At 47.3% G+C, this 26,844-nt stretch overlaps 2 protein-coding genes across 4 annotated transcripts; one reads left to right on the top strand and one right to left on the bottom strand.

Annotated features, from left to right (window-relative positions):
• The first annotated feature begins 4,668 nt into the window (after positions 1–4,668).
• On the top strand, positions 4,669–15,047 carry LOC123372839. The gene is made up of 6 exons (XM_045021349.1): positions 4,669–4,675; positions 5,594–6,061; positions 11,493–11,633; positions 11,984–12,049; positions 12,673–12,763; positions 13,656–15,047. Exons 1-6 carry the CDS (start codon positions 4,669–4,671, stop codon positions 13,858–13,860), a joined length of 978 nt encoding a protein of 325 aa, XP_044877284.1. The 3' UTR covers positions 13,861–15,047.
• A 136-nt stretch (positions 15,048–15,183) lies between these two features.
• On the bottom strand, positions 15,184–26,743 carry NUDT2 (nudix hydrolase 2). 3 transcript variants are annotated; one of them, XM_045020445.1, is made up of 4 exons: positions 26,616–26,743; positions 25,225–25,342; positions 22,201–22,350; positions 15,184–16,790 (listed from the first exon to the last, which is right to left on the bottom strand). In XM_045020445.1, the coding sequence occupies exons 2-4, from the start codon at positions 25,259–25,261 to the stop codon at positions 16,477–16,479; spliced, it is 501 nt and encodes a 166-aa protein (XP_044876380.1). In that variant the 5' UTR covers positions 25,262–25,342; positions 26,616–26,743; the 3' UTR covers positions 15,184–16,476. The 3 variants fall into 3 exon arrangements, with proteins under 3 accessions (XP_044876380.1, XP_044876381.1, XP_044876382.1); XM_045020446.1 differs by lacking the exon at positions 26,616–26,743 and adding an exon at positions 25,443–26,125; XM_045020447.1 differs by lacking the exon at positions 25,225–25,342.
• Positions 26,744–26,844: the final 101 nt, after the last annotated feature.

Below are 26,844 nucleotides of genomic sequence, written 5' to 3' on the forward strand. Positions count from 1 at the left end.
TGCTGTGCTGTGTAAACCAGCTTTAAGAGGGGACCTAGTCAGGGCCGGCTCTACTGGTTTTGTCACCCCAAGCAGCGCGCCGAATTGCCGACGCTGATGGCGGGGGCAGTCCGTGTGCCGTTAGGGTGGCATGTGCGTTTCTGCGGCAGTGGCAATTCGGCGGCAGCTTCTGTCTTCAGCCAGAAGACAGAAGCTGTGCCGCCGCAGACAGCTGAACATAGAAGCTGCCGCGGAAATACACGAGATGCCCTAACGGCACACAGACTGCCCCCGCCATCCGCGTCAGCACTTCGGCGCACTGCTTGGGGCCAAAAACACACAGACTGCTGCCCCAAGCACCTGCTTGGAATGCTGGTGCCTGGAGCCGGCCCTGGACCTAATGCAGGGATGTCAGACTCATTCTGTCCCAAGGCCTGAATTACCCTTTTGGTCAGAGGTCACAGCAGAAGGTGACTGACAGTCAGCTGGCGAGGTGGCCGGAGGAGAGGGATGAGTGGCTGGCGGGGCAGTCAGCCAGCACAAGCGCTCAGATTGCAGAGTGAGCAAGGTGCCTTCTTCCCCAGGTGGGAGGTGAACTCACACAGCTGCACCTTTGAACCCTGGGGCCTCACTGACCCAGGACAACCACTCTGAGTGGGGTATGGTGAGGGGAGCAGAGGAGGGCACAGAACAAGGACCTTTTGGTTGTAGAACTCAAGAACATGAGGCAGTGCCCCACGCACTCGGGGGGGGGGGTGTCCTGCTCACAGTTTTAGGTTTATGAATCTTGCTTGTAGCATTTTCCCTAATTAACGCCGAGTTACTTCCCTCCTTTCATTAAAAGGTGCTTTTCTACACTCAGACTCTGTGCTTGCGAGAGGGGAAGTTTTGCCTCTCAGAGGCGCCCAGGGGTGGCGTGTAATTTTCCCGTTACTGGGTGGGGGCTCGAGCCGGTTCTGTGTTGTATTGTCGAAAAGGAACCCCTAGGTATTGAACCTGGCCCCGGTTGCTGCTGGTGCCCCCTGGAAGAAGGGTTACAGGTGATAGGCTGTTTGAGCATCCACATGAGGGATGAAATTGACCTCTGTGCAGGGGACCAGTACAGGGTTTATCCACTACTTAACATCCTCAGAAGAGGACTTAATCCCCACATAAACCTTGTGCTGGGCTTTGCACAGGGGCAAATTTCACTGTAGAGGAGCTGTAAGAAAAATGGCCACAGACCCACCTGTCCTAAGGAGCTGTCAACGGGGAATGGCAGCTCTGCCCTTGCAGCATTTTCCAGAGATGGTATTAACCACAAAAGCCTTTGATGGTTATGAGTATTTAACCAGCTGCCTGCTGGGTTTTTCTTTAGAAATACTCGGTGACTGTGTTTCTCTCTCTTGGCTTGAAAGCAGGAATGGGCAAACACATGTATTAAAACACTGTGGTGTTTACAGCCCAGCTTCCGGAAAAGGAAACAACCATACCCACTCCTTTAATTCTGGCAGGGCTTGTTAAGGGTGTGCTCATATTTTAGTTCTTGACACTAGGATCCTTCCTCTCCTTTCTTACATGCTTTGACAAGCAGTGAAATAGGCACGCCGACCATTAAAGTCTCACCACTGCATCTGCATCCAGTGAAATGGACGGAGTAGTTCACACTTCACAGCTATTGTTTCAGGCTCTCTGCAAACTGAGATGAGTTCACTTGGGTCACATTTTGAAGCTTTTCTCTGCAACCATAATAGTTAGAGACTAACTTTTTCTTTTAAACAATAGCTGAGATTCTGGAGAACAGCTGAAAGGTTTGAAATCTGGCTCCACATTTCTGTGCTCGCCAATTGCTAATATTTAACTCTTTCCCCTATATTATTAACCTTCAGGCTTTGAGCTTTAGGAATCTGTGTTTGCTTTTACAACCATTTGCAACAGGGCTTTCCCCTGCTGCCTTCCAAATGGAGGCACTTTGAAAACAAACAAAACCCTCCTCGCTTGGCAAACTGTCCTTTGACTTCGCTGTGAGTTTTCTCTGTGTCACAACGGCTGGGGAAGGCCCAAAGGGCAGCTCCCAGAAGAGCCATCCTGTAGTCCTGCCACCTTCTCACCCCTCGGCTCTTCTTGCTTTGAGTCCTTACTGATCTCATTGCTGATTGCCAGGGGCTTGGTCCTCCGCTGATGTAACCCAGCATGACTCCCACGGAGCAGTGCTGCTTTAAACCAGCCGCGGCTCTGGCCCAGTAATTGCTTGCTATCTTGGGTACCCCCACTAGCGCCAGGAGAGAGAGCTGGATTCATTCCGCCTCATGCATCAGCCATAAAATGGCCACGGCATTTCAGCTGCAATGTCTATTACCGGGTGTGATGGAAGAGGCAGAAAGACACAGGGGTAGATGCACGTCTGAGCACTGAGACAGGGGAGACGCTGTTTGTACGCCCCTATTCAGCAGCTACAGGGGCAGGCTGAGGCAACTCCAAGGGCTGCCCTAGGAGGTGCCTTTGCTTCATTGGCCTCTTTGGGGCTTTGCAAGGGTGCAGGTCCATTGCAGCCATGCCCCACCCCCCTTCCTCCTCCAGTCCACCTCTGCCTTGGAACGCCCCTGTGATGAATATTGCAATCCCATGCAGCATGCTGGGGACTGCATTGTGTTAAGTGTATGGATCACTGTGGGCCAGGGATTGTGTGCAACTGCGGGGGGAGGGTTACCCCAGCTCCTCCAGGAACCAGAAGCAGCGGGGGGTGATTCAGGTAAACACCTGCAAGAGAGGCACTTCCACCCCCACCCCCCAGGAGGCTCATACAGACTGGCTCAAACTGGATTTTCAAAAGCCCAGCAGACAAAGAGAGGGCTTTGGCTATAAAAAGGCTGGGATTAACCTGACTCAGGGCCTTCTTTCTGAGCCAGCAAATGGACAGGACCTTCTGTCTAAGGGGGCCCCCAGTCTTGCGGAAGGACTGGGGAAACATTGGCCTACTAGGGCCCCATAAGACTGTGGGGTGATTCCTGTTATGCTTAGTGTGTGTTTACATCTCTTTGCTTTTGATGTTTTCTCTGCAATGTTTTTACCTTATGAATAAAGGTGCTGGCTTAGAAAGAGCTGGGTGGTGACTTGTAACTGCTGGCAATACTCTGGTCATAGTCCTCGGAGAGACAGCACCGCACCAGTGCTGGCCTTTAGGCAGACTGGCTCGCTGGGGTTATGAAGTGTAAGGCAGGGAGCTGTGAAGCCTTAAAACTCCCATCAGGAGGGGGAGAGACACGGGTCTCCACCCAAGAGAAGTGACAGCTCAGAACTGGGAAGCTTAGTCGGTGCCCTCAAGGGACCATGAAGGTGCAATACAGGTGCAGGTACCCTTGACATTATGACAATACCCAGATTTGCTGCAAAGGCGGTGGAGGGCCAGTGAAGGGCCTGGGAGGGATAGAAACTTTCTGCCTTTAGGGGTATTCCCCAGATTGAACTACGCCTGCCTGATGCCACCTTTGCACCAACCTTACTGTCAGCCCAAGACACGTCTTTATAGAAAGGGGGTTCCCCTGAACTCTGCTAGATCTCAGACACCTGAGATAAGTTTCTCAAGGTGGGACACTGGCTTGGTCATGAGGTTACTGGGGCCATTTGTACAAGCCTGATACTATCGCAGCCAAACTGGGATTGCTGGTCACCAGGTCTTTGCTGCTGCCAATACTTTAGCAAGGGGCTGCTGCAATCATTTCCCTCCCTGCTTTACAAAAAGTCTCATGTCCTGGGGGCACATGTACCACTGAGAGGAGAGGTAAGTGACTGGGGAAACCTATTCATTTGTTTTCCTTTCTCATAACCAGGGAGGAAGGCTGCATCTTTGAGAAAACAAACTGATATCAAGTGCCGTTCACTGGATACATTTACACTGTTCCCGAAAAAAAATTTGTGGATTGCGGATCAGATGTGGATACAAATTTTGTATCCGCGCAAGGCTCTAGAGATACTCACTTTGCTGTGGACCATACTGTAACCTGCCTATGGATAAATGGAGCATTTCACTGTCTAGGCCTCTCTCCTTGTTCACCAGCATTAAGCATTTAATGTATTAATATTTCAATGAAATAACATTTTAGAAGCTGAAAAGCAAACTGTGCCCATTCTCGTCCCAGTAGGTTCAGAAACAGCCTGAAAGTCCTTTAGTACTTTTTCCGGAATTAACAAACAATATTAGACACGTAGTCTAGCAGGAGACTGGAGTTTCCTACAAGCAAACCTAACAGGTCTTTAATCTATTGTTTCCTTCGCACCCTGCTGTGCTCTAAGTTTTGTTTGCCTTGTCACTCAGTCCCTTCACATGCTGAGCTAGTGACTTGATGCCAATGAAAGGTATTGTCCTTTGTGCCAAGAGGGGAAATTCTGCAGAGGAAAATGTTAAGATCATTATTAGGATTCCATTCTAAAGTGATCATTCAGTCTCCTTCTTGTTCTTCACATTTCAGACTTTTTCCTTCAGGCTTTGCAGGTTTTAACTCTCGGGTGAATGTGAGAATTTTTCACCACTGGGGGAATAAATGATCAAATTCTTAAAGTTACAAAGATGTTTTTAATGACCTAGGGGAAATGTGGTGAGAATCTGAAACATTTGTTTCCATACCTCTTTTCTTCAAAACCAAATTATCATTCAAGATTTGGAAGAGACATAACATGTTTTGTGCAGCAGAAGAGACGCATCTATTAGAGATGTACGGTAGAGTGTTTAAAGGGTATTTCAGGATGCTCGTGGGTCAGATTTATGGTTGATTTTGGAATGAATACAGATGCAATCTTTTCGGTTGACTGGCTGGGATCTACCCCTTAAAGGCCCCGGAACCTTTGTTGCTCATTGCAAAAAATGATCAATACAGAAGTTCAAAAGCTAACAGTACTGTGACTCGGGCTGTCTTCCTACAGTTATGAGAGAATTATAGGGCAGATGTATGAACCATCACTAGGTCGGTAACTCAGTTGCCTGGGCCTTCTCGGATCTGGAACCCTGACATCTGGGCAGTGATATTGGACGCAATAATTGTATTGTCGATTGAAAAGTTGTGAGTCACCTTATCTAATCATTTCCAGTGTTTTTAAGGCTCATCGTTTTATTTCCATTGTTGCCATAGGAAGTAGCCACAGAGCCCAGCATAGTGATCCACAGTGAAGTACTAAGTGAGATTAACTGAGCTTGTCAATATTTTTTGAATTTTTTCATAGGAAAAACTTAATTCTGCTAGGAAAAAAGCATCAGATTTTGGGAGGTTTCTCATTGGCTCCATAGTTGACTGAAATTTTCCATTTTTTTTAAAATTTCATAGAAATTCAAAAAAATGGCTGTGAAATTTGTAACATTTTTTTCTAGTGGCTTTACACCTTAATGACCATATTATTACTTCTTTCCAACCTTGCTCCTTGGTACCAATGCACCATGCCTTCCTCTAAGAAATGCAACCCTAGGAAATTAAAACTTAGAGGGTGGCTATTTTTTTCTTTTATATCTAGAATATGAAAATGCAGCAACAAGTGGTAGGCTAAGAGTCTCTCTTTTCCTAGGCATTAGCTAACGACTGATGCTCTGCAGAAGTGCTTGTCTTGTGCATGTAAGGTTCTAAACTGTGCTTTGATTGTACTGTAGTATCAGAGGGGCAAAGCTTCCTCATAAAGAACATCCGGCTGGAAAAGTGCCTGCAGGTCGCCCACCAGGATAGCGACCAGATCAGCCTGGCTGATTGCAAGCTGCGTGCCCAGCCGCAGCAATGGAGGTGGGACCCCAGAACAAAGTCCATCGTCAGCCTTAAAACCAAACAGTGCCTGACCATCCAGAAGCCGCAGGAGTTCGCATCAGCCTACCTGGAGCCATGTGGGGACAGGGAGCGCCAGACGTGGGCTTGCAGCAAGAAGGGACACTTGACCTTGCACGGCCTGGGCTTGCATCTCAACACGAAGCCAGGCCACGGGGTCTTTGTGTCCCGGGAGAAAGACAAGTTCAGCAAGTGGAAGACCCTGTCAGATGAAACCGTCTGTGCTGTCAGCCCCACAGTGGCTACCAGGCTTGGTGACCCGATGCAGGAAGCTGTAGCTGCATTGGTGGGGGTTCACAAAAGTAAGAAGAGATGGATTTAACCATTAGCAACCCAATTACTCTTTGGGATCCATCACCTAGAATCCATCTAACACCTGACTTAACAGGCTGGTAGTTCATGTAAAATCATTCTCATGCATGATTGCTCTGGCCCTGGTCCTGTGAGATACTGAGAAGCTTTAGGGACATCCCAAACACCCTCAGCTACCATTGATTCCAGCGGCAAATGACAGGTGCTTAGCACTTCACAGGTTTGGGTCCCTATATATCAACATATAAAACTAGTGATGGGCAAACCTCAAAAGGTTTCCGACAACCCTGCTTGTCAACTCTGCCTTGCTACATAATTTAAAACCTATTTGGGGGATGAGCACGTTATAGTTTGTAATATTCTCTGAATCGCCTGAAACTTTGGGGTTTGCTACAAGTGGGGTGGCCGGTTCATTAAAGTCAGGCTTTTGTTCATGGGATTTGTGATACTTCCTACTACTGGATGGACCCTAAGATCCCAGACTAACTACCTCCTCTTTCATCACACTCCTACTCTGGATTGTTCAGAAAAACATTTTTTTAAGTTATCTGCATTATTGAGAGGCAGTTTAAAAAAAAGAAAAGGAAAAGAAAGCTTGCTTCAATTTTCAGAGCAGTAGATTGCAGAGAATTCTCTTTCTCTGCTCAGTTCCAACCAGCTCACTCATCCCTGATGAAATCACCCATCTTTCCTCACCCTTGTGATCTGCTGACCACAATCATCTAATCTGATCTTCTTATAGTGCAAACCACCTTACCCTAATCCCAGCAAGGAAGGGGAAGAAGTAGAAGTTGGTATTGCTCATTGTGAAGCTCTTGGGGGTACTCAGGGTTGTGAGGCACCTCACCACTACCTGCCCTTAGCGTGAAGCGGTTCTGCCTCATGCCTGCTGTGGCACAGTTCCCTGAAACCAACAGCCTCTGGCCACCGACAAGCCCTGCTTTCCAGGTCTCTGCAGGTCTCTCTGTGCAGGCTAGTGACAGACGCACACCAGCCCCTTCTATCGGCATCTCCCTCTGTAGCATCCAGCCCATCACTGGACACTCACAGGACTTACCAGGAGAACGTAAGAACGGCCATACTGGGTCAGACCAAGGTCCATCAAGCCCAGTATCCTGTCCTCTGACAGTGGCCAATGGCAGGTGCCTCAAAGGGAATGAACAGACAGGTTATCGTCAAGTGATCCATCCCCTGTCGCCCATTCCCAGCTTCTGGCAAACAGAGGCTAGGGACACCATCCCTGCCCATCCTGGCTAATAGCCATTGATGGACCTGTCCTCCATGAATCTATCTAGCTCCCTTTTGAGCCCCGCCATAGTATTGGCCTTCACAACACCCTCTGGCAAGGAGTTCCAGAGGTTGACAGTGTGTTGCGTGAAAAAAATACTTTCTTGTGTTTTAAACTTGCTACCTATTAATTTCATTTGGTGGCCCCTTGTTCTTGTATTATGAGGAGTAAATAACACTTTCTTATTTACTTTCTCTACACCACTCATGATTTTATCATATCCCTCCTTAGTCACCCTCTTTTCCAAGCTGAAAAGTCCCAGTCTTATTAATCTCTCCTCATACGGAAGCCGTTCTATACCCCTAATCATTTTTGTTGCCCTTTTCTGAACCTTTTCCAATTCCAATCTAACTTTTTTGAGATGGGGCGACCACATCCGCACACAGTATTCAAGGTGTGGGTGTACCATGGAGGCAGTATGATATTTTCTGTCTTATTTTCTATCCCTTTCTTGATGATTCCCAACGTGCTGTTCGTTTTTTTGACTGCCGCTGCACATTGACTGGATGATTTCAGAGAACTATCCACAGTGACTCCAAGATCTCTTTCTTGAGTGGCAACAGCTAATTTAGACCCCATCATTGTATACGTATAGTTTGGATTATGTTTTCCAATGTGCATTACTTTGCATTTATCAACATTACATTTCATCTGCCATTTTGTTGCCCAGTCACCCAGTTTTGTGAGATCCTTTTGTAACTCTTCACAGTCTGCCTGGGACTTAACTATCTTAAGTAGTTTTGTATCATCTGCAAATATTGCCATCTCACTGTTTACCCCTTTTCCCAGATCATTTATGAATATGTTGAACAGGACTGGTCCCAGTACCGACCCCTGGGGGACACCACTATTTACCCCTCTCCATTCTGAAAACTGACCATTTATTCCTACTCTTTGTTTCCTATCTTTTAACCAGTTACCAATCCATGAGAGAACCTTCCCTCTTACCCCATGACTACTTATTTTGCTTAAGAGCCTTTGGAGAGGGACGTTCTCAAAGGCTTTCTGAAAATCTAAATACACTCTATCCACTGGATCTCCTTTGCCCGCATGCTTGTTGACCCCCTCAAAGAATTCTAGTAGATTGGTGAGGCATGATTGGTGAGAGACAGAGTACACACAGTTTGACTGGAACAACTCAGGATCAGGCCCTTTATAACCACCCAGCACTGTAATCTATTTCTAGTGAGAACAAATATGTTTATTAACAAAGGTTCCGATTTTAAGAGATGGTAAGAACAACTGGCTATATGTGACACAAAAGGTATAATATGCTTCTTAGAGTCTAAACCTGATTTTTAACAAGCTAAAATCCCTGTCTAAAGCTGTTTCTCACTTAAAGCTTCCTTCCAGCGTCACCAACCCACAAGGTGGGGCTCCACCATTCATGGATACAAAAGCACTGTCCTTTTTGTTCCTTCAGTGGTGGATAAAAGAGGGGTCCTTCTAGTCTTCTTCCTATGCCCCAAAGCTAATTGGCTTTGCACCCCAGTGACAGGACAAATGCCTGCGGTTGTCTCCAGTGTCTTCCCATGATGACATCACATTCTTATGTTAACTGGGAATGCAAATGTAGCTCCCATTGTGTTTGGCTTACAATGCTTAATTTTACTTTGGAGACAGGGAGAAGTGAACATGCTTTGTCTCGCAGAAAAACCTGTTTGTCAACTGTGCCTTGTTCCATAGTTTAAAACATATTTTTAGTAGGCCCATAGAACTCCTTATATAGTGTCAGTACATACATTCAAAAGCAATAGTAATGACTGGTGTGTCATCAGCTTTAATTTGATACCTTACAGGACACTTTTTGGATAAATACTATAGAAATGTGTGTTAGGTGTAGTGAATTTGTCAGGCCTGACAAGAATTGCTGATACAGAGTAGTTGGCATTGAGGGGCTTTTAGGGTCACATGTGATTCCAGAATTGGGAAGTAACCAATTAAAAGTCACTTATGTTCGAAAATGAGAATAGTGGGGGGAGGTTGGTTGTTTCAATATTGCCAACCCCAGATGTTCAAACCTCATGCTGGGCCCTCCAAAATAATGAGATCATCTTTGAAATCATATTTCAAACTGATCATTTTGGGGTTCTCCTTATTTGCCTTCCGGTTTTGGGGCCTTTAGGTCACGTTTTCAAGCCTTCTTCAATCATGAGAAACGTACTGAGGCTGAGATTACATGATTCCACATAATGGAACTTTAAGACAAACACCAGAAATCAAGAGACTTGTGATGAAATCACAAGAGCTGGCAATGGTATCGGGAGAGTTTTCTTTTTGATTTCAAATGAAGTGTAATCTACTGGCTATGAGTTCATAGCTCTGTCCCTGGTCCTACCTCAGGGAGCTGGGCAGTGCAGCTCATGTGGTAGTCACAGTTAATTTCTAAGAAGGAGAAACTAGTCCAGAATACAGAGCCAGCCTGCCAAGGAGCTAGAAAAATCTTTTTGGGTCCTTTGGCATCACCATTCTTACTAGAGACTGGAGACGATATGGTCTGCTGGCCTGAGCGCAGGTCTGAGAGCCAGGAACACCTGGGTTCTAAATCTGACTCTGCTCTGGTACCTTTGGGCAAGTCAGCTTCCCTGTGCTTCAATTTCCTCATCTGTAAAATGGGAGCAACACTTTTAAGTGACTGTTGCCGTCTTAGTAATAAAAGTTAGAACAGGTTAAACAAACACCTATCAGGGTGGTCGAGCTAATACTTAGTCCTGCCTCGGTGCTGGGGATTGGACTAAATGACCTGCCTAGGTCCCTTCCAGTCCTACATTTCTCTGATTCGGTGCTTTCACTAGTTCTAGTGTCTAAACTCTAGGATAGCTCCCAGCAATAGATATCGGATGGTGGTAGCGTTTCCAGGACCTTTAGTTAATTAGGCAGCTCACCATCCAATCAGATTCCTCCTTCCTTTCAGCCCATTTGGGTTATAAACTGGGAGATGGGTTCATGACAAGAACATTTCCCTTACAAAGTTGTCTACAGACTTAAACACCTGGAGATCACATCTGTTCCCTACTCTTCAGCTCCAGGGACCACAAAAGGGTTGGGAGATGCAGTGAATGGTCCGGTGCTTTCTGTAAGCGACCCCTGTAATGGGGTTCCCCCCCATTCCCTTGGAGACACTATTTCACTGTCACAAGGTTTTTCCTGATATTAAAGCTTCACTCTTCTCTGGGGTTGTTCGAGTTGCTTGGTAAATTAGTCCCTTGCTCCCCACAATCCCTTTACTTTCTCCAAGACTAAGACCAGCTGGACCCCACAGCTCTTCATTCAGACAATGAAGCTGGTGCCCCTGGAGTGCAGGTCTCCTTTTATTCCATACACTGTTTGGCATAACAGCATCACTCCTGGTTATACACACTGTGAATTCTCCAGAGAGGCTGGCATGACACCTCCGCTCCCACAGCAGCGTCTAATGGAGCGATTGTATCCCAGAAGCAGGGGACCTCCTCTCCTTCTGCTACCCAATCTAGACTGATGATCAAGAACGGGAAGGGGGCTGATTTGCCGCTCTCATAAAGGGTCCACCCTTGCAGTGCCAAGGTCAGTATGCTAGTCATGTGCCCCCAGACCATCCGAAATAACTCCCCTAGTCTTTGGTGCTTAGAGCTTTCAGATACTTAACCACCAGCATTTGATAACTGAAAAGCTTGTGCCTACTTCATTTGTCAGTAATGCTCATAACAACATATCCTATCATTTAATATCCATTTGGCCATGTCCAGTCATTTAACATGTCAGGAAGGCATGTGGGTGTATCTCAGCTCTGACTGCCTGCACCTTCCGTCGTGCTTCAGCTTTTAACTGTTTGTTTGGATCGTGCCCATCCTCCTAAGACTGGATGGTCCTCAGAACAGGGACCTCGTCTAACCCCACGGGCCAAATTCTGCCCTGACCACCGGTCTGATCTTGCAAGCTGCTGAGCGCTCTCAGTTTGAAATGCATGACAATTGAGGGCCCCACTGGATCGGGCCCTTGCAAATCATGCAGTCCAGACTACCTCAGGGAGGCTGCAGGAGAAATAAGCCAGGGCAGGCTTTGTCCCAGTGTGGTTTGCTGAGGGACACGCAAGCCCATGGTGCTGTATAGTGAACAAACAATAACTGTCTGCATCTTTGTTTTCTCTTTCTAAGCTAAAACCATCAGTTCCTCTGCAAAGATCCACACCAGCTCCAGGGGCTCTCTGATGGAGTTGCCTGCCTCCACGTTGGCTGAGTTTAACAGCACAGTTCCTCCACCACGGAGCGACCGGATGCTTCTAGCAATGAAGGAGGGTGGGTGCTTTGCTCTCCTGAATGCACGTGTCTGAAGCGCAGCAGCGGCTGTAGTTTGGTCCCTGTCACGTCACACCACTGTGACGCTTGCTTGGCAGTGGGAAGCAGTGTACTGATGTGGGGCTCTGGCTGCCCCCGATGTGCTACAGTCAGAACGAGAGTGGGGCACGGCCACTCATAGCACCCTAGCGCTACAGCCGGGCTCCCAAGCCCTTCCCACCCTGATAGCAAGGGCTCCTGCAAGTAACGCGTAGCCATAAAGAGAAAGGATAATGCAGTGCAATGCTCCCCCCGGTTCAGCAGTACGGCCCACTAATGTGTGCGTCTCTGCTCCTTCCCCACCCCCACAGAAGTGCCTGGCCAATTTAAAAATCAATCTGGACTCCGAGGGAAAGGTGCTGGGGCCAGGCCTACAGGTATGTTGAAACAACCAACGAGAAAAGGGAAAAGACAGGGTGGAGTGTGGGTACCAAATTCCCTTCCTCTCCCTGCAAATACGAAACTGATCCTCTGGGATATGCCCCCCACCCCACATGGTGCTATCTGATGCTGCTCAGTGCTCCAGAAAGAACTAAAGCACCCCCCCTTCAGTATGCCCTGGGGGGAGACATTCCTCCTGGGGATCAGCTGCACCCCCAGCAAGGGAGTAAGAGTTACCGTGATTGAGCGCTGAATCCCACTCCACCCTGAGCTTACTGTTGATATCCAACAGTTGTTGTCCCTTGCTCCTGCTTCCCTTTGCATCCCAGAACTCTGGATTGCAGGGCAGAGAATTCTGAATATTCATTACCCGCTGAGAAAGCGGGGGAACCTGCCAGGGACAGGCTGTAAAAATGCATCCCTGAGCATATGGCAAAGCTGGCCCATGGCCCCATGCACAAGGAGACCACCCATAAGTCATCTCCACCACCCACATCCTCTGCTACTCTTGATGGGGCTCTAACGGTCCATTTTAGTCTGGAGCAATACGACAGAACAACACAGCAAAGGGGTTAAGTGAGGAAAATGTGTGTAATTGTGCAATTTGATTCCATTTCAGCCACCAAGTGGAAGACAGCCATGCTAGTCCTCAGCCCCTTCGCATTTATACTGGGCCTGATTATACTGACACTGAATGTTCGTTACAACAAGTAAGTGGGATGAAGTTTCTCCCTTAGCTGCATTCCTGTTGTCACAGCTGTGCAATTAAAGGCCTGAAAGCCACACGTGTACTAGCATGTAACCTCCAGGCCACATGCAGGCTCTCACAAGTCCTGTTACTATGTCCCCACCCCTTCCCATCCCCATCTCTGAAAGTTTTGTCCACGTTCTGGTCATCTCTCCCCTTTGACTATAGTAGAACCTCGGAGTTACAAACACCTCAGGAATGGAGGCTGTTCATAACTCTGAACAAAATGTTATGGGTGTCCTTTGAAAAATTTACAACTGAACGACTGACTTAATACAGCGTTGAAACTTTACTATGCAGAAGAAAAATGCTGCTTTTAACCATCTTAAATTAAATGAAACAAGCACAAGAACAGTTTCCTTCCCTTGTCAAATCTTTTTTTAAAGGGAAAGTTTAACACAGTGCTGTATTGCATTTGCTTTTTTGTCGTCTCTGCTGCTGCCTGATTGCGTACTTCTGATTCCAAATGACGTGTGTGGTTGACTGGTCAGTTGGTAACTCTGAGGTTCTACTGTATAATCGTCTCCTCTCTGGCCTCCTGCTGCTTCATCCCTTCTTCTCTCCAAAATGCAGCTGATAAAGTCTTCTCCCTCTCCCCTTTCAATCACATTATGCCCAGAGAGGGGCCGGTCTGTGTGGGAAGCTTGCTGCTGCCACCCACAGCATATCTGTTCTGGGGATAAAGGATTCAGGTCCCAGGGCTGCTGATTCAGCTCTAAATTCACATGGGAAAACAAGTGGCAGGCAGATGCAATTACTAAATCTGTTGAGAAGGGCACTGCCCACCTTGGATATAAATGAAATTTTAGATGAAATAACTGATTTGTTGGTCCCACTTTTTTCTGTTCTCTTAGGAAGAAGAAGCTCTCTGCTCTGAAGAGCTACCCAGAGAGCTGCAGCAGAGCTGCCTTACAGGAGCAGTCTCCATTAACGGTGACTGCAGGCAGCTGGCAAAGCAGCACTCCAGCCTCTCATTCCCCTTCCTTGCAGCACGGGGAAATACTGATTGAGTGGAAGGATGGCACTGTCACTCCCCTTTTTGATAACGCTAACTTTTAGATGGGCTACCTCACAACTAACTGAGCCCATTGCTTCTATACAATAGTGCCCTCTGATAAAATACTCCCACTGGGAACAATCTGTTCTTAGTGAATTTTCTTCAGTAGCGTAATGGTTTTGATAGAAACCAGCAAACACTGTTTAACACTTGAGAACAATCACATGATGCAGCACAAAGTTATAGCAAACAGGGCAGATTGTGTTCTGTTTGTTGAGGTGCACACAGGGCCGGCTCAAACTTTTTGCCGCCCCAAGCAAAAAAAAAAAGCACCGCCCCGCCGTAACACCCCCCGCTAGCACTGCTGAACGCCCCCCCGAGCACCACGCCGCCCAAGCCCCCCGTCCCCCCGAGCGCCGCGCCACCCAAGTCCCCGCCCCCCCGAAACAAAAAACAAACAAAAACACCCCTCCAGCGCCACCAGGCCAAACCAAAAAAACAACACCCGAGTGCCACCCCGCCCTGCCCCAAGCACGTGCTTGGTCGGCTGGTGTCTCGAGTCGGCCCTGGGTGCACAGTGCTTAAACTTTCTCAAGGGTTCTGATTTATTCTGTATGGAGACCCATATGTAATCACAGAGTGCCTGGCTGGTTCCTAATGTTCCTTGCCTTTTGCTTTCCTTTGGATTCTAGCACCACTGATCACACTAGAAATGTTTATTCCTCCAAGTCAAATGGAAAGGTGAATACACAAATCCTGGTAGGGTTTGATTTGACTTCAAAGTGGAAAACTGGATCCCCGAGCCAGCTACGCACTCAAAAAACCACTCAGTGGCTTTGGCCATAAGAGAATTTGTGACTTATCAGCTCTGCCTTCAGCAGCCAAAAACAAAATGACCATCCCTGACATTCTCCAGCCATTTGCTGAAGTTTCCCTCCCTAAAATATTAAGGAAGAACAGTTTCTTTTCTCTAAATAAACGACATTACACGCCACCTTTCCATCCTGACCCATTGCGAACCAGCTGATGGCAGAGCAGCTGACTCACCAAGAGTTTTATATTCCTGGTACACAACACTAATTTACAATTCTACAGCACTTCTCATCCCTACAAACCACAAAGTACTTAATGAATGCTACATATGGAGTGCCATTAAAATGCAGCTATCAACCATGGCTTCAACTAATACAGCACTTTTTGTTTTGCCAATGGCTGTTCACGACTGTTGACTGGGTAGAATGGGTTACTTGAAAATGGCTCTGTATTTTTGTTTAATATATATTCCTGCACTTAAACAAAGCAATGCCATTGTTTACATGGTGTTGGTTAAGCAGAAGCTGAAAAATAACCATGAAAATATGACTGTGAAACAGTACACATTAGTCATTTCTCTTGCTTTACTGATTTTCTTAAAAAACAAACAAACAAACAACTTTGCTCTTTTATTGTTCTGCCTGTTACTAACACAACACCCTCCCCCACATGCTATTCATCACTCCCTGACATTTGGTTTGAAACAGTATTCATAATAAAGTTGAGTTTAAAAAAATATCAGGAGAGTTGAAATAATTTCTCTTGCTAAGGCACAATACCCTGCTGTATCTGTGCAAATCATTCTGTAGAGATAAAATGGTCCCAATCCTACAAGGAGCTGAGTGCTCTCAATTCCTACTGATGTTAGTGGGAGCTAAAGATGTTCACAGTGGCTTAGCACCTTGGGAGATAAGGCCCACAGACAAGAATTAATTATAGCTCTCACCTCTAACGTTCTAGATCATGTGTGTGTAGCACTGCTAGCTATTGCATGGAATGCCAGACGTGCTCAACAGCAAGTGACTGCATTGCCCACTAGGGACTGCAACCCATAGGGAATATTAATACAGCTACTGGAGATTCAGCATTAGCTTAGATTTCTAGAGCAGAAGGTCCTCAGCTCAAAGTAGGCATAGACTCATTAGGCCACCAAGACCGAGTGTATAATATACCGCTGACCTTCAACGTGTGAGAGACAGACCAAAATAAGAGACAACAAAAATAACAGAGGGGGTTGGAAATTATCAGTTAAATTTTGTTCATCTCTAACAACTTCCATCCCAGGCTCTCAAAGCACTTTGCAAACATTAAACGTACAAGGTAAGGAAATACAACTCATGTTACAGTTGGCAAAGATGAAACAACTTGCCTGAGTTACCAGAAGGAGTCAGTGAAGCTGGGAATAGAGCCCAGCAGTTCTGGCTACTGCTCTTCTGCTCGAAACTCAGAATCTAACTTTTGTAATTGTATTTTATTATTAAAATTCTCCGTATGCTCCCTTTCTCCATACCGTCCTTCTGGTGTCAGGAGAGGTCAAGGATTCGATTTTCAATAGGACCTGCAGCTGCTCATTCTGACATTCAGGGCGTAAGTGACCTGATAAAAGCAACAAGGGGAGGGATAGTCAGGGCAGGGATTTGATCTCCGAGCTCTCTGGTTCATGCTTAGATCAGACCATGCTTCTTTATGTGAGCTAGGGTAACCTAGGGGAGTAAAAGCACAAGCTCCATAGAAGCTCAGAGTATCTTAACCCCATACAGCAGGTTGGTATAAAAGTTACATTTCTGCACAACCCTCGTTTTAGTCTTGTTAAAAGAGCAGCCCAGGTTTCTTTTAAAAATCCCCATTTTCCCCCATGCAAGTATTCATGCTTTGGAATGGAGAAACTGATGCACAGCTCTGAGTGCTGCCTGCATCTCCTTATACTCAGCGCATTTGCAGGCCTCTTCCAGCTTCAGCCAACGAAAAGCCTGATGCTCATCTGAGAGCTTGATCTCCGTGTTACAGTCGTTCATTTCTGCCAGCCAGTAGATGACTGTTTTGGGTTTGCTTCTGACAGTGTATTGCAGTTCCTTCTTAAACCCTTCAATGAGGGTGAACTGACTGGAATTGAGTCCAGCCTCTTCCTGTGTCTCCCGCAGGGCTGTCTGCAGGTCATCTTCACCCGGATCCACATGGCCTGCCCAGGGAGGAGAGAAAAATAAGTCTCTGAGAAGAAAACTGGCTGTTCGGATTGTGTTCGTTCAATTGGCAATAGGGAAAACACATATGCAGTATCTGATTTGCCATGAAGAACAGCTCATGTGTCCTGTTGTTTAGACCCATTTGCATTCAAGATTGCAGAACACACATTGCATTTCAAACCCATTTATGTCCATCTCAAGGGTTTTAGGATTAGGGTTCATCCCACATACGCTGACACTGCCAATCAGCATCCAGTGCCCTATACGTGCCAGAAATCTGGTCCCAGTTATTCTCCTCCTTTCCGGTTCTGTGTTCCTAATGGAGCCCTGCACACCTGCAAAGCCCCAGATGAAGAGACCATATTTCTGGCTAAGGAGAACAGGATTCATTAACGCTGTGCCTTAAGTGGCTTAGGCCCTGATTCTGCATCTTTTAATCAAGCAAGCAAGCCCATCAAAGTCAGTGGGATGTCCCACATGAATACAAACTACTCAACAAAAGGGATGCATAAGCAGGCCCCCAGGAACCAGAATGAGGAAGTCAACAAGCCTGATGCTCATGAAGGGCAGCACCAAGCACTTGATCTTCAGTTTTCATCATTGTTTTATATCCAAACATGAAAACTGCTGAGTAGTGAATCATAGAATCATAGAATATCAAGGTTGGAAGGGACCTCAAGAGGTCATCTAGTCCAAACCCCTGCTCAAAGCAGGACCAACCCCCAACTAAATCATCCCAGACAGGGCTTTGTCAAGCCTGACCTTAAAAACCTCTAAGGAAGGAGATTCCACCACCTCCCTAGGTAACCCATTCCAGTGCTTCACCACCCTCCTAATGAAATAGTGTTTCCTAATATCCAACCTAAACCTCCCCCACTGCAACTTGAGACCATTGCTCCTTGTTCTGTCATCAGGTACCACTGAGAACAGCCTAGATTCATCCTCTTTGGAACCCTCCTTCAGGTAGTTGAAAGCAGCTATCACATCCCCCCCTCACTCTTCTCTTCTGCAGACTAAATAAATAAAACTAGGCTTCCCTTCCTGCCCAGGGCATCTAAGCAGTCAGCCACCAAGACTGCATCAGAGACTGGCAAAAAGGGGACTGATGAAGGAAGAAGGCTGCTATATCTTCTTATGAGATGTCACAAGCCACGCTGATCTGGACAAGGTCAATACTTGGGTGAAAGACCTCTAAGGAACACTGGTTTCATGGGGCAGTAGGACAGGCGCTTTCCTCTGAATCAGTAGTGAACCATTGGCCTGCTAGGGCACTGTGCGCAGGAAGTGCCATCTTTCATCCGAAATATAAAAGGGAGGTTCCTGATCATTAACAACCCTGGCATTTTTAATAAGAGAAAGGTGCTAGTCCGTGTCCTGGATCCAACACTGGTAGATTATGCCTACCTACATTTCCCCAGGCAGTTTGAATCAGATTTGGCATTCTTCTTCACTTCTTGTCCCAATATTTTTTGTATGTTGATACAAAATAATTATTATTTTGTGGGAGGTTTAGGTTGGACATTAGGAAAAACTTTTTCACTAGTAGGGTGGTGAAGAACTGGAATGGGTTACCTAGGGAAGTGGTGGAATCTCCTTCCTTAGAGGTTTTTAAGGTCAGGCTTGACAAAGCCCTGGCTGAGATGATTTGGTTGGGGATTGGCCCTGCTTTGAGCAGGGGGTTGGACTACATGGCCTGCTGAGGTCCCTTCCAACCCTGATAGTCTATGGTTCTATGATTATTAGTGTAGGTCTGCATTGTTAAGGAGGAGTTGTGGTTCACCTCCCCTACATGTGGCTGCATTTCAGTGGTGAATCAAGAGATTATGAAAACTATCCATACACATACACACACACACACTTAGTAATGTTTCTAAAATGGTTTGGATGGAAGCTGCTGTGTAGCTGTATGACTGATATCAAATTAAAGAGATCAATATCGCTGCAATGGGATGACAGTACTGTGGCATGCAGCCGCTTGGAGTAAGGTTATTTCTCTTTCCCTCTCCAAGCCGTCCCTCTAGCCAGCCATGTTACTATTCTAGTTCTCTCCACTGACTCTGGATTCCTCAGGATCACAATCACCATTTCAAGCAGGGATAAATATATCATTCCCAAGTTGTTTTTACTTTCCCTGAGAAAAGCCAGATTTCGTTTTCTCATGAAAATTCCAGACAGGGATATAAATAGACCAAACCCGGCAAGGGCTCAGAAAAGCACATGCAAATGGGAGTCAAAGTAACTTTCAGAAGGAAAACAATATAAAGGGCTCCTCAGTTCATTCCTGGTGTAACTCGACTGGTTTCAATAGAGGGCTGTAATGGGATGTGCAGCCTCCCAGCCACCTACAGAGGGAAAGACTTATTTCATACCACTATTTATAACTGCAAGTCTAGGATCAGCAAGGGGCCAAACAGGCTCCTAGTAGTGGACACTAACGTGCTAATCTGATGGCAGACATCCTCCAGAAAGACAGAGGTTGATGTACCAGCTTCTCTAATCATTTCCCTCTCCCTATCAGCACAACCTCAATTTTATTTAAGTTGAAACACTGCCTTATATTAATCTGTTGAAGCCCAGATACCATGCTGATGGGCGTGTCAGTAAGCCAGATGCTCTTCATCCACCTTTCTTAAGTACCAGGGGCATATCAGCAATGACACCAACCACCCCAGCTAAGGCAACAGAGGAAGGTTATGGTGAAAGTAATGGTAAGACCCCTGTGGCATTACCAGGAGTGAACATGCCTTTAGATCTGCTATAGAGATAGCTATAGGTTTTTTTGGTCCATACCTGATGATAGGAAAAGACAACGACCCAGATCCTTAAAGGGAAATCAGTGAAAGTTAGGAGCCTAATAGCTTTCAGAATCTGGGCAAAAGTGCCTGTTTTGATCCCCCTCCCCCCATCTGCAGCCTTCAGTGTGACTGATCACAGGGTGTTGCACACAACACCTGCAGAGCCCAGAACTGCCCTCAAGTGGCTCTGCTCTTTTTCCCCTGAGAGCACCAGAGACACAAGTGGGATCATTCTGCCTATGTCCCAAGATCTCTGCCATGTGCACTACAAGGTTCAGCACTCCTACCCCTCCCGTTAGGTATGCATGCAAGGCGGCTATGGGGGATGTGGTATGGAAAGCATCACCTCCATGCAGTCCTGCTGTAGCATGAGGGTGAGCTTCAGATGGTACAACATGCAGTAGCCTGAGCAAGAAAAGCCAATGAGAGTACATGACACCGGGGCTCCCTGCTCTCCAATGACTCCTCATCTGAGACCTGATCCATTTCAAGGGTTAGGCTGTCATGCCATTAGGCTGTGGGAGGTCAGTTAGCTCTACGTCTCTCTTTTCATCAGGTTCGGGCGACAGTGTCAGCTTTCTAAGTATTTAGCTGAATTTGGGACTCACATCAAAGGAGAGGTTGTTGATGCTGGTAGGCTAAGGGAAGCATCTGGAGACGATGAAGCAGAGCTCTGCCTGCCTTTTCGTATTTGGAAGTACAAAGTGATACTATAGGGCTTGGGGCTGAATAAGTTACTTTTAAAAGATCAAAAAACAGCTGCGGCTCAAAGTGGCTTTTTCACCCATGTGCTCTTGTCAAGATGGTTATGACTTTTTCTTTCAAATCTGGACCTTGCTACGTTTATCCATGACTTCATCACCTCCAGATTTTATCAATACCAATGTGCTCTACCTATGCCTGAAGCCCACTCAGCAACTGCAGATACTGCAGAACGCAATGGCTCCTTCACTTAGTATTCCAGGATCTGCAATGGGTACCAGTTTGTTTCCAGATAAAATCAAAGGTTGCCATAATGGTATGGACCTAAAAAGTCCTAAATGGTGTGGCTCCTGGCTATCTGAGGTGCCTCTATATCCCTTTGGGATACCGTGGCAGCTAGGATCAGCTGGAACACTTGTGACTAGCGTCAGGACTTTCTTGATGAGGAACGCTCAGTCACGGAACTCTCTTTACGCAGTGGATGGTGACAGTCCAGATTTGTTGGCTTTCCGGCACACTGCAAATTCTACTTACCCATGTTTTTGGCTCAGAGGATACGGGGAGAGCTTTGCCTACCTTTTTCTTTGTATGGGGCAGAGTTGCACTGAGCTTATGCTACGAGATTGTTTTGGTTAGTGCACTATACAAAATAAATATTTATCTAGGTGTGATCAGCGTGTGCGACATTGTGTCTGGGATATCCAGGAACTATCAAGACGAGTTGAGGAAGTGGGGGAAGAGAGACTAAATCTGAAAGTTAAAAGTGATTTCTGCATTGAATGCTCCCCACCGCCAGAGTCTGAGGGAGGTTCAACTAAATGCCTTCTCTGCCATTCGCCGTGAGTGATGAGTAAGGCTGCGATTTAGTCACAGAGGTCAGTGCACTCATGGATTCCGTGACCTCTGTGATTTTTTTGGCTTCAACTGTCAGCAGCTGAAGCCAGGCTGGAGGCGGGACTATGCACCTCTGCCCTGCAGCTGGATCTGGGGTCGTGAGCTCCTGCCCCCAGCTTGCAGCTGGGGCTAGAGTCGGGGCTGTGTGCCCCTGCCCTGTGGCTTGCAGGCCGGGGCTGCAGCGAGGGTCGTGTGCCCCCTTCCTCCCCTGCCCTGGCTGGGGTTGAAGCTGGGACTGTATGCCTCTGCCCTGCAACTGTGGCCAGCTCCGGAGTGGAGGCTGTGCACCCTCGCTGTGGCTACGATTGCTGGAGCACGGGCTACGTCCCTGCTATGGCGGGGGAGCTCGGCAGTTTTCCCCCACAGGACTCCAGCTGTCATTCCTCCCCGCAACCTAGCCCTGCCCCCCGGTTATTTTTCGTGACAGTACAGACGGGTTACGGGCTCCGGTGAATTTTTGTTTATTGCCCGTGACCTGTCCATGGCAAAAATCTTCACCTTAGTGATGAGCCTCTGTACTACACCTCAGGGCACTGCCAGTGCCTGCCTCCCATTTAGTTATGCACATTCTACTTGCCATAGAACCTGGGCTAATGCAAACCCAAGTCTGGCCATTGCCCAAGCTTCAATGCAGGATCAGGTGCATGCAGCTGAATAAACGGTGCTAATACAGTTAATTGTCCCAATTGCCACAAAAGACTGGAAGCCATTAGACTATTTGCCCTTAGAGGTCTTTACATTCTACAATGTCTCTGGTTCTTGGATACAAGGAACATACAAGGATATAAGGGGGGGAGGGATAGCTCAGTGGTTTGAGCATTGGCCTGCTAAACCCAGGGTTGTGAGTTCAATCCTTGAGGAGGCCACTTAGGGATCTGGGGAAAAAATTGGTCTTGCTAGTGAAGGCAGGGGGCTGGACTCGATGACCTTTCAAGGTCCCTTCCAGTTCTAGGAGATTGGTATATCTCCAATTATTAGTGCTGATCTCTGTTAGCGTTATTGGAACAAACATCACCTTTTGGCGGGGTCCAGTGATGAGTGCCATAGGATGTCTGCAGGAGAAGGTATTCGATGTTGTCACCAACTTTAGAAGAAGGGGATCCTGCCTGTAGCCTCCTGTAGATTATCAAGCCACATGCTCTTAGAGCCATGGCCCTCCTACTACCTGCAATGAGAGCAAATATGACCACAGAGGATTAATTGTTACAAACAGGAATAACAGCACCGTAATGCAGCATCTACGGAGGCAATTGCACTAGAAGTGAAGTATGAGATGGGTAAAGCCCTTTCTGAACCAGAAGTGAGGGGGAGACAGCTGATTTGCTAGACAAACTGTCAATCACCCAGGCAGACGGCGGGAGACTATTTCTCTGCAGGATTCTGGATAAGGAAGCCCTCTGTAAAACTCCTGTCTCCATCTCAGCTACAGTCATAATTTTAGGACTGGTCATCTAGAGGAAGCTAGGCCTGTTATAAGAAATTGGGAGTACTCTGGATGGGTAAATGCACTGATATTATAGTATAGAAAGGTGTGTTTTGCTTGTTGGTTTTTTTTCTGATTTAAAATATATTTTTGTTATTACTTTTTGTTAAACTCCTCTGAACTGGCCCCTGGTGATTTGTTTGGACAACCTTGCTATGGTGCTCTGCTAGAGTTCAGATGGACACCCCAAACTTCTCCATGATATTTATCTCCAGCATGCATGAAGACATGCACATAACAATGTCAGTAGTTATAGTTACACCTCTGCTTATCAGGGTGAAAGCATATTCTCTTTCCTTTGCCTTGAAACCACCACATCACGAACTACACAAAACCTGACACAAAAATCAAACAAGCTCAACTGATTCCATCTGTTTGAGCATGAAATCTTAGCAGTTGTTAACTACAAACCACAAAGAATATTGGAAGAGAAGAGAATAAAACAAAGGGAAATCAATGATAAATATTCCATTTCTAAGTCTTCTATCCTCAGAGACTGCTTAACCTTAAAACTCACGGGAAGTAGCACAGTATTAGACAAGCTATTTTCCAGGTGTGATACAGCTTGCACAGGGCTGGCCAGTAAGTCAGTAGTAGAAGTGAGAAGGGGAACCCCAGTGGCCCAGGACCCCTGTTTCCATGGCTCTAGCCACTAGGTTGTAATGTAAAAAGGCATAGAAGTAGTTTACGCCCTAATATGATGCTCAGTGCCACATTTAAATAATACATTTAAACATAACATGTTTCATGTTTGGATTGTCTAGTTGTATATAGAGGTGATACTGTTACCTCCATTTTACAGATGGGAAAATTAAGGCACAGAGAGGGGAAGTGACTTGTCCAGGAAGCTGTGGCAGTCCCAGGTTAGTATCAAGCTGTCCTGACTAACCAGTAGCAAGGCTGCTCCCCTATTGTTTAGTTGCTGTCAATATGCTGCAAGCTATGCCAGTATTTCCACCCATTGGTAAGGCACCTGTGGCACGAGGGTAAGCAGCAAAGCTCTGAGATTTGTATGTATCCATTCTGGAGGAGCTGAAATCATTAGGAGTGATTCTACCTGCCTTTCAGGTCTGTAGCAATGCAAACCAATTATGTAAGATATTAGCACTATCTCCTGTACATGCCTGGAAATTCCATGCTTCAAGAGTATGGAAGCTAGACACGGGAATAACCTCCACTCTGAAGCCTGTCAACAATTCTTAGTTGCAAAGCACATCTGTGTCCAAGCAAACACTTCCAGCTGTGAGTTGTGCCTAGCTAGCAGACACCAGCCCTGCTGAAAACAAGTGAAACCAGGACTAGCCCAGGTGTGTATTAACCTGCAAACATGTCCCCCACCGCCAGCTGGTTCATTCTAAACATCTACCCCGGATCTTAGCTCTTTGCACCCTATGTACATATTCATAGCTTTTAAGGCCAGAAGGAACCACTATATCATCTAGTGAGTCTAACTTCCTGTATAAGACAGGCCAGAAAATCTCACCCAGCCATTTCTCCATCAAGCGCACGTGGTTCTCAAGTCCCCTCGCCAAACTTTTCAATGACAATTTAACACTATGTCTCTTCAACCTCCCTCTCATTCCTGTATTTCTCACAGAGCCAAGAAAAAGCAGTCAGCGCATGAAGCAAATAATACTTGGGCATTTCAAGAGTTCATTACCTACAGATATTAACTGATTCATCTTCCAACCCTCCATAAGTAGGGCCCTACCAAATTCACTGCCATGAAAAATGCGTCATGGACCATGAAATCTGGTCTTTTGCGTGCTTTTACCTTATACTACACAGATTCATGGGGGACCAGCATTTCTCAAATTGGGGGTCCTGACCAAAAGGGAGTTGTGGGGGGTTACAGAGTTATTTGGGGGAGGAGGGGGGGTGTCACACTGCCTTCAGAGCTGGGCGGCCGAAGATCAGTGGCTGTTGGCGGAAAACCCAGCTCTGAAGGCAGAGCCCCGCCAGCAGCAGCATAGAACTAAGGGTGGCAATACTATACCATGCCACTCTTACTTCTGCCTTCAGTGCTGGACGGCAAGAGAGTGGCAACTGCTGACCAAGGGCCCAGCTCTGAAAGCAGCAGTGCAGAAGTAAGGATGGAAATACCATACTATCCTTACTTCTGTGCTGCTGCTGCTGGTGGCGGCTCTGCCTTCAGAGCTGGACCCCTGGCCAGCAGCCGCCACTCTCTGGCTGCCCAGCTCTGAATGCAGCAGTGCACAAGTAAGGGTAGCAGTACTGCAACCCTCCCTACAATAACCTTTCGACCTCCCCCCCAACTCCTTTTTAGTTCAGGACTCCTACAATTACAGCACGGTGAAACTTCAGATTTAAATATCTGAAATCATGAAATTTACAATTTTTAAAATCCTATGACTGTGAAATTGACCAAACTGGACCATGAATTTGGTGGGGCCCCATCCATGAGGGAGGTAAGTGCTGTGATTCCCGTTTAACAAAGCACAGTAGAGAGACATCACACTCTCTCTGGTGGAGCCGGCTGTATCATTTGTGGGTCCCCAAAAACCCACAGGAGAATTAGACAGGGAGCAGCCTCACCTTCTGCTACCACCGACTGCCAGCTGGCTCCTAGCATGCTGTGTTCTAACTTGAACCAAGGAGGTAATGGTGCTTGTTGGAGACACGGAGTTCAAGGCCACTTGGGTTGAGGCAGGGTATGAAACAGTGAGGCATTTAGGTAGAGGTGGAGCAGCACTCACTGAGAAGTGGTTTGGGCCACTTGGCCAGGCCGCTCCATTCAGGGAGGAATAGCATACATGGGGAAGAGAAGAAGGAGCTGGCCTGCTGGAGGTTGAGTAGCAGATGCAGAAGTAAGAGGAGATCCAGGCTGCGCAGATCAAAGCAGAGTAATAATATCTACCCCTTCTATAGTGCTTTAACTAGCGCCAGCGTCAGCCAGGTCAGTGGCAGAGCTGGGAAGAAAACTCAGCTAGCGTGATCTTATTGTAATTCTTGTACTGTGTGTCGTGTTTTTTAAAGCCACGTGGAAACATGAGACCCTCCATTTTCATTTAAAACTAAAAAATAAGTGTCTAATTCTGTGGTGCAAAGCTTGAAAACGTGACCCCTAGAGGCACAAACCCCAGAAGGCAAGTAAAAAGAACCCCAGATGTGTTGTGTTGTTAGAAATCTTGTTAGGATTTTCAAACCAATCCCATAATTTTCTGGGGCCTGACTCATGATTTTTGAAAATGTGGAGTTGCAATGCTAGTAATGCATGGGAGGAGTAGGATGGGCTGGGGTCTGGAACTCTTCGGTCAGGGCAACGCAGCACGTGCTGGGAAGAGGAGGGGTCTGGGTGCTCTCAGTGGAGAGCGCAGCGCATACACACTAGGAAACAAGGGGTGTGTGCGCCCTTCAGACTGAACCAGGGCAGCCCACTGTGCAAAGCATGTGCCGGAGAATCTGCCCTGGAGGTGGGACAGTAAACTGGGAATCGAGGGGCTGGGTCCGCCCACTCCTACAACAGTGTTAGCTTCCCCCCAGTCAACCCCAGGGCCCCTCTCTGTCCCCCCAATCAACCCCAGGGCCTCTCCTCTCCCCCCAATCAACCCCAAGGCGCCTCCTCTCTCCTCCCCAATCAACCCCAAGGCTCCCCTCTCTTCCCCCCCACTGCCCCAATCAACCCCAGGGCCCCTCCTCCCCCCCCATCAACCCCAGGGCCCCCCTCTCTTCCCCCCCACTGCCCCAATCAACCCCAGGGCCCCTCCTCCCCCCCCATCAACCCCAGGGCCTCCCGCTCTTCCCCCCCCCTGCCCCAATCACCCCCAGGGCCCCTCCTCCCCCCCCATCAACCCCAGGGCCTCCCTCTCTTCCCCCCCACTGCCCCAATCAACCCCAGGGCCCCTCCTCTCCCCCCCCCAATCAACCCCAGGGCCCCCCCTCTCCCCTAGCCGAGCCTGGCCTGCCCTGCCCCACCCCTGTCTCACCTGTCTGCCAGCTCCTGCTCTTCCGGGACAAAAGGCATCAGCGCTAAGGGGCGGGGCTGAGACACACTGACACCAGCCTCGGCCAATCACACATGCAGAGATCAGCCAATGAGAGGACTCGCTTTGGGACGCTCTGGATGGGATTTGGCAGCTCGCGCGGTCCGTCACACCCCCCCCTCTAGCTTTCGATTGGTCAACGGGGAAAACCCCGCCCCTTCCTTTGCGTCCC

The sequence above is a fragment of the Mauremys mutica genome, chromosome 6 (genome assembly GCF_020497125.1).
Source record: "Mauremys mutica isolate MM-2020 ecotype Southern chromosome 6, ASM2049712v1, whole genome shotgun sequence".
Lineage (NCBI taxonomy): Eukaryota > Metazoa > Chordata > Testudines > Geoemydidae > Mauremys > Mauremys mutica.